We start from the raw sequence: 7,299 nt of genomic DNA, 5'->3' as shown, positions 1-7,299 counted from the left end.
TCTCTCTCTCTCTCTCTCTCTCTCTCTCTCTCTCTCTCTCTTAAAAGTAGATTTGGGTTTTTCATCTTTTTCTTCTGTGCTTGAACAAATATTTAATAAGGCTTTGATACTTTGAATACAAATGGCTTCCATGACCTAACCTATTTGAATGCTTAGTAATCATGGAATGGCACTGTTTGAAAAGGATTAGGAGGTGTGATCTTGCTTGAAAAAGCTTTGAGTTTTCAAAAGCCTATACCAGGTCCAATCTCACACCAGGTCCAAGCTCTCTCTCTCTCTCTCTCTCTCTCTCTCTCTCTCTCTCTCTCTTTCTCTCTCTCTGCCTATGGATCAGGATGTAACTTTCAACTCTTTCAGACTTTCAACAAGTCTGTTGTAGGGTTTTGAAACCTCAAAGCCCACTCCCAGTGATCCACTTCTTCCAACAAGGCCACACCTCCTAATCCTTATCAAATAGTGCTACTCCCTGATGACTGGCATTCAAATATATGAGCCTATGGGGGCAGTTCTTATTTAAACCACCACACTACTCTTAAATGGATCCTGATTTCTAGGTTTTGAAATGTGTATACTGTTGGTTGATGGTGTGAAATCTTATCCCTGAATCAGAATATACTTTTAGGGCTGTATATTAATAAGGGTAGGCATTGCTTGCCCTAGATGGGTTGTGTGATTATTGGTAGCTCAATTTCTTCAGGAGTCTGATGGAACTAATAACTCTCAGGATGGATTTTTCATATAACATTTCATAGAGGGAATCTTGAGTTTCTTTAGTAGACACTTCTCCCACATGAGTCAGGGCAATGGGTGAAAGTAGCTTTCTGACAAAGTTTGGCTGAGGTGACTTTAAGTGTGATTGACATGTGAGGGTTAGAGTGTCCATGGTGCCTTGTTCATTGTGTTCCTAGCTTCTCAGAAATCCTATCTTCTATCCTTGAAGTAAAAGTGGGCCCATTGTTACTATGGATCAACTGGTATAGTCCAAACTTAGAGATAATTTCTTCTAAACACCTTCGAATAATTTCTTTTCTGCTTTTTCTGTCCTGTCATGGAAGGCTTCTATTTCCCCTTCCAAGCCAAGGGATCCATGAAAATTAAAATGTTTGAGTCCTCCTGGGTTAGTTGACATGACTTTACAATGTACTTGGAAGTTCTCTCCTGGCAGCATGCCTATGGCTTGCTCTGCTCTTCCGGAGAAGAGTACAGTTGTTAGTTGAATGCTATTCTTCTTGCAGTACATTGCCATGTCCTGCACGGCTTTGTTCTGGAAACATGACTAGGATGATGAAGGAATGAACAAAGGACAGACACAGGAACAGAAAAGATGGGGTCAGGTGGGCCACGTGTGCTCTAATAAAAACACACCAGCAAAAAAAAAAAAAAAAAAAAAAAAAAAAAAACAACTTTGAAAATCTGCTTTATTTTACACATATGAGTTGAGGAGGTAGGTTTATTGTATATAGCTGGATACAGAGATGGATGTCGTTGTTTGAATGAGAACAGTCCCTATTGGTCCATATGTTTGAATGCTTGTTCTCCAATTAGTGGAAGTGTTAGGGAATGCTGAGGAGGTATGGCCTATTGGAGAAGGTGTGTCACCGTGGATGGGCTTTGAGGTTTCTAAAACCAAATACACGATGCTCATTCTCCTTTGCTCTCTACTCCTCCTCCAGAACCATGCCTGCCTGTTGTCTGCCCAGCCATGTTATTTGTGGCTAACCTTCTGGAACTGTAAGCAAGCCCCCATTTGAATGCTTTCTTCTCTAAACTGTCCTGGTTTATAGTGTCTCTTCACAGCAATAGAATAGTAATTTAAAAAGTAGATTTGTGGTACACAGCTGAACACAGAGGCAGGCTTGAATAATCTTGGTATAAGGGTTCTCAATGGGAGAACCATGTCAGGTTACAATAATCTGGGAAGCTATGGTTAATCATTTCTGTATATACTGGCTAATCATTCAGAAACACTAATACTTGGACCATTGGAAAGCTTTGTTAACTCCCTCAGCCTTATATGGAGAGGGCTTTGCCCACAAAGATAGGAAATGTCTGAATGTCTGTTGTTTTGTTTTGAAATGTTTCAGAGTCCCTAGACCCTTGGGGATCTCAGAGACTGAATTACCAACCAAATAGCATACACTGACTGGACATAGGCCTCCCCACATATATGTAGCAGATGTGCAGCTTAGTCTTTATGTGGGTCCTGAACAACTGGAGCAGCAAATATCCCAAGAGCTGTTGCTTGTCTGTGGGATATGTTCTTCTAGCTGGGCTGCCTTGTCTGGCCTCAGTGGGAGAGGTTGTGGCTAGCCAAGCCCCACAGACATTTGATATGCCAGGGTGGGCAGACACCCAAGGGGGTTCCAACCACTCAGAGGAGATGGAGAGAGGGGAGAGGAAGTTTGTCGGAGGGGGTGACCGAGAGAGGGGTCTGTGAGTGAGATGTAAAGTGAATTTACAAAAAAAAAGAGAGAAAGAAAGAAAGAAAGAAAGAAAGAAAGAAAGAAAGGAAGAAAGAAAGAAAGAAGGAAGGAAGGAAAGAAAGAAAGGAAGAAAGAAAGGAAGGAAGAAAAGAGGAGGGAATGATTTGTATAGAGTCAGGGAGGGAACCACAGCCAGGCAGAGAATCCATTTGGACAAGACCACACACTTAGCTGCAGTGTTAGCAGTGTTATCTGTAGTTTTCTTTTACAGTGTCTGAGTCTTTCCTACAGTGTTCCCAGCAGTACAGACTGCCATTTCTTTAGAGGCATTTACAGTCTGTGGATCCTCTTTCTGGGTTAAATTTCTTTTGTGTTTGTGTTTAAAAGAGCTCTCTCTTTCTAAATTGTACCATGTGCATAAAAACTGAGCAGTTCATATCTTGAACCTACAAAATAAAGTTAATGCTCTTCTTTTTTTCTATTTTTGAATCAGGATCAGTTTCTCAGACTTTTGTATCAAAGACTTTTTTGCCTCAGTGAACCCATGGAAGGAGACTGTAATGTAACCAGTTTGAGATTCACTATCATAGACTTGCTTCGTCTGCAAATTACATTCTTTTCCTCACTTGGCTAAAGCTCAGTCTGGACTTCTTCTTCTTTTTTTTTTTTTTTTCTTTCTGCTTGATATAGCTAGTTATTAGTGCTGAGCAATCACACATTAGAGGCTCTTGTGAAATAGGGAATAGAGTGACTTGATCAAGGTTCTGGCAAGATTTTAAAGCAAAATGGGATGATGGGACATGAGTCTGTTGACCAAGAATAGTGCTGTGATCTCTATTCACTTATTTGTCAGAAATAGCTTTATTTCTAGAACATTAGAGACCTAATATGGGGTTCAGACTACCCATGGCTGCTCTGTAATCAGTATTTAGGTAACCAGTAAATAGTGAAGGTCTAGCAACTGCCCTTAAGCATGGTAACCAACCCCAAAGGGCTATCTAATTGTTGAAAAGCCACCATCATTCTTAAGAGGACCACCATGTGTAACAACACCAGCAGCAGGCCTTAACCTTTGAAAAACAATATTTTAAAATTATTATATAATTACATGATTTCCTCCTTCCCTTTCCTCCCTTCACCTACTCCCAAATACTCCCTTGTTTTCTCTCAAATTCATGGCCCCTTTTTGTTTAACTCTTGAATATATATGCATATATTCATAAATACATAAATATAACCCATTAAGTCCATATGTTATCTGTATGTACATAATCTCAGGGAATGACAACTTAGTATTTTTATATGCATTTACATTAAATAACTGATTTATATATGGTAGATGCTATATGGGAACATTCATTTGTGGCCTCTTGGGTTTACCAAAACTTTGATTATCTCGTTTATCCTTGTTTAAACAAACCAGTCTTTCAGCTGCTTTTATGAAGGCTTCACAATGAATACAACATTGGAATCATATAGGACTTTGGTCGTAAGTGCACTGTCACTTAGCTGCTAGCATATTAAGACTTCTGGTGAATGAATTATTTTTATCTCACCCTGTTTAAGGCTATAATCCCTTAAATGTCAAACCCAGAGTGTACACTATTTGATGAGCTTCCTGGACAGCTATAACTTTACCCTTTGTGAGGCCAGGAAGGCCCTTTAGCTTCTCAGCCTCCCACAGAGTAAGATGCCTCTTAGTGGAAAAATTTGCCAGGAAGTCTCCTTGTCTTTATGTTCTCTTGTCCTAAATATTTTTTTCTGTAACTATTTGGTGTTTTTCCAGTAGATTACAAGAGTTTATGTTTATCCTGGAGTGATGGTGTAACAGTTAAAAACACTGATTGCTCTTTCAGAGGACCTGGGCTCAGTTCTTAGTACCCATATGGTGGCTCATAGCTGTCTAACTCCAGTACCAAATGATCTGATGTGTTCTTCTGGCCTCATCTAGAACCAGGCATGCGAGGGGCACACACATACTCTGAGGAAAAATACTCAGACCTGAGAGCAGAGCATTGTGGAGCATGAGCGAGGAAAAATACTCAGACCTATACAAATAAAATAAATAAACATAAGAATATAATTAAAAGGGACATATAGCTTTGGCTATCACTATTTATCCATTTACCTTGTTCTTATTTTGGAAATTAAAATCCCTGCTTTAAAAATGTAACACCACACCAGTCAGTAGGACCACAGTGCATCTCCAGGCAAGGGTTGGTTCCATTGTCTTCTTTCTTATTCTCAGACTGTAGGAAGAAGTTCTAGATGCTTTGCCTTCTAAGTTGTTTTCGAACTCGCTCTTGCTCCACAATGCTCTGCTCTCAGTCTATGTTCTCATGTCTCAACCCTTCCCCTGCCCCCATGTCTTTCAGAACTGGCATTATGGATTTGTGTTCATCAATGGACGCAATCTTGGAAGATATTGGGACATTGGACCTCAAAGAACACTGTACCTTCCTGGTCCCTGGCTTCATCCAGAAGACAATGAGGTGAGTTCCCCAACCCTGCCTCAAAGTGTCATAAACTGTTAGATGGATCTTCCTCCTCCAGTTCCAGTGTTTTCTCAACCTGCACAGCTAGATTGGTGATTCTCATTCCCGGTTTTATTTCCTCTCAGGTTATCGTGTTTGAGAAGATAGAGAAGGGTTTTGACATCCAGACAAGAAAGAAACCCCAGCTGCAAGAGTGCTACGAAACAGGTTCTGGATTGCCGGATGCTGCTGGTGATGTTGATCCCTGCTAAGAATATTGAACATAGTACTGTTTGAAGAAACATATGAAAATAACCTAAATACCCAAAGAAATTGTTACATATCTCATACTATCCATTTAATTACTATCTTTAGGCCATAAACATCAAAGCCTTTAATAAACAAATTTATCTAGTTAAATGCTTAATTCTTAGTAGGTTCTTATTCTCTGTCAAGATATGCCTTTAGAAAGAAACAAAATAAAAACCAATTTAACTCCCACTTTCTCATGCTCAGTTGGGAGGAAAAGAATTATCTTCAACACAGGAGAAATTAAGCATGTTGGCCTTTCTTTGCTAAAGAGAATACATGGTTTTGTGTGTGTGTGTGTGTGTGTGTGTGTGTGCTAGAGGAGGAGGTAACATAGGTCAACAATCAACATCTTTAGGCACTACCCTGTCTTGTTTGTCTTCAAGGTGATCTATTGGGTGACATCCAATCAAAGATCAAATAGCAATTTGGTTTGGTTCAGATATATGCGACAGCAAAGCCTGGCAATGGGTTTATTCCTTCTTGGTCTTTTGGATATAGTGTGGTCTCTTATTTATAGTGGACAGGAATCAGTGAGATCAGTCCACATCCATGAAAAATCCAACCAATCTTCTCTAATCACACTATTTGAAGCTTCACACAGTCTCTCATATTAATAATATACTAGTGCAACTTCCAACAATTAATGCCTTACAAGACATTCTTACCTTGTTTATTGTAGTGCCCATAGGCTTCAAGCAATATAATGAGTAGTTAAGTCAGATGTCTGAGGGAGGAATACTCTGTACCCTTTTACATATACTAATTTTGATCATTAAATCTCATTTGGTTTCAATAAAAATAGAAATACTAAAATATGACACTGATCAAGTAGTCTTCTCTTTTTTAAAAAGTGTGTGCATATGTGTGTTTGTAGACATGTACACATGAATATAAACATCCCCAGAGAGCAGGGATACTGTATTCCCGGGGAGCTGTTGTTGCAGGGGTTTTGAGCCACCCAGCATAGGTTCTAGGGAATGGAATTCTGGTCCTGTGCTAGAGCAGTGCATACTTTTACTGGCTGAGCCCTCTCTAATCCCCACACCCATTCTTTTAAAGTAAGACACCAAGAAGCAGTCTGTGGGTGAGCAGAAAGCATTAGCAGCTGCTATTGCCCAAGAAACACAAACCCTTTTGAAAGTTGTAGGTGGTAAAAAATTAAAAAAAAAAAAAACATTTGTAATTTTTCTCACTTGTGGGACAAAATACCTGAGCAAAGCAACTTAAGAAAGAAAGGGTTTATTTCCCCTCACAGTTCAAAGACGATGTCCCTTAGGATGTGTAGGTCATGCTGTCAGGAGCATGAGGAGCCCGGCTAAGTTGCATCCATAGTTGGGAAGGAGAGAGAGTAAATGTTAGTTCTCACCTTGTCTTCTTCTTCTTCTTCTTTAATCTAGGGTCCCAGCCCATGGAATCACCCACAGTTGGGGTGGGTTTTCCCACACCACTTAACCTTGTCTAGAAATTTTCTTTTGAGACACACTCATGGGGTTGTCTGCTAGTGATTCTGGATCCTGTAAATATTGGCAATCAATATTATTTATTATAAGTGCCATCTGATTCCAGCATATTTTCTTCACAACAAAAAGAAATCCTTATGTCTTTAACCATCCACTCGTCATACCCCTATTCTCAGCATTCTGTGGCAGCCACCCTTCATCCTTTGTGTCTTAGGGGTGGGGCCACCCTTCACCCTTTGTGTCTTAGGGGTGGGGCCACCCTTCACCCTTTGTGTCTTAGGGGTGGGCTATCGTGAACGCTTTGGGTTCATATAATCATAAAATATATGGGCCTTTTATTTGGCTTTTATCACTTATATTTGTGTGTGTGTGTAGGTCAGAGGACAACTTTCAGGAATAAGTGTGCTCTTTCTATCATGTGGGTCTGGGAATCACACTCAGCTCTGTTAGGTATTTTTCTATTGCTGTGATAAAATACCATGGCTAAAAGCAACTTAGAGGAGACAAGTATTTGCTGCAACTTATGGTTCCAGGGGGGATGCAGTCTACCATGGTGGCAAGGCAGGCATGATGCAAGGAGCAGGAAGCTGGATAATAACATTTTCTCTGTCACAGGAGAGAGAGAGAGAG

The 7,299-nt window shown here is 40.1% G+C and overlaps 1 protein-coding gene across 1 annotated transcript in view; it reads left to right on the top strand.

Annotated features, from left to right (window-relative positions):
- The window catches only part of Glb1l3 (galactosidase beta 1 like 3), a 43,315-nt gene extending 37,918 nt beyond the window's left edge, over window positions 1-5,397 (top strand). The window contains exons 19-20 of the mRNA XM_021172421.1: window positions 4,799-4,915; window positions 5,044-5,397. Coding sequence (XP_021028080.1) covers window positions 4,799-4,915; window positions 5,044-5,169 — 243 coding nt within the window. The 3' untranslated portion in view covers window positions 5,170-5,397. The remainder of the gene's footprint in view (window positions 1-4,798; window positions 4,916-5,043) is intronic.
- The last annotated feature ends 1,902 nt before the right edge of the window (window positions 5,398-7,299 follow it).

The sequence above is a fragment of the Mus caroli genome, chromosome 9, assembly GCF_900094665.2.
Source record: "Mus caroli chromosome 9, CAROLI_EIJ_v1.1, whole genome shotgun sequence".
Lineage (NCBI taxonomy): Eukaryota > Metazoa > Chordata > Mammalia > Rodentia > Muridae > Mus > Mus caroli.
The sequence above is the reverse complement of the archived record's forward strand: the minus strand, read 5'-3'. Positions and strand labels throughout refer to the sequence as shown.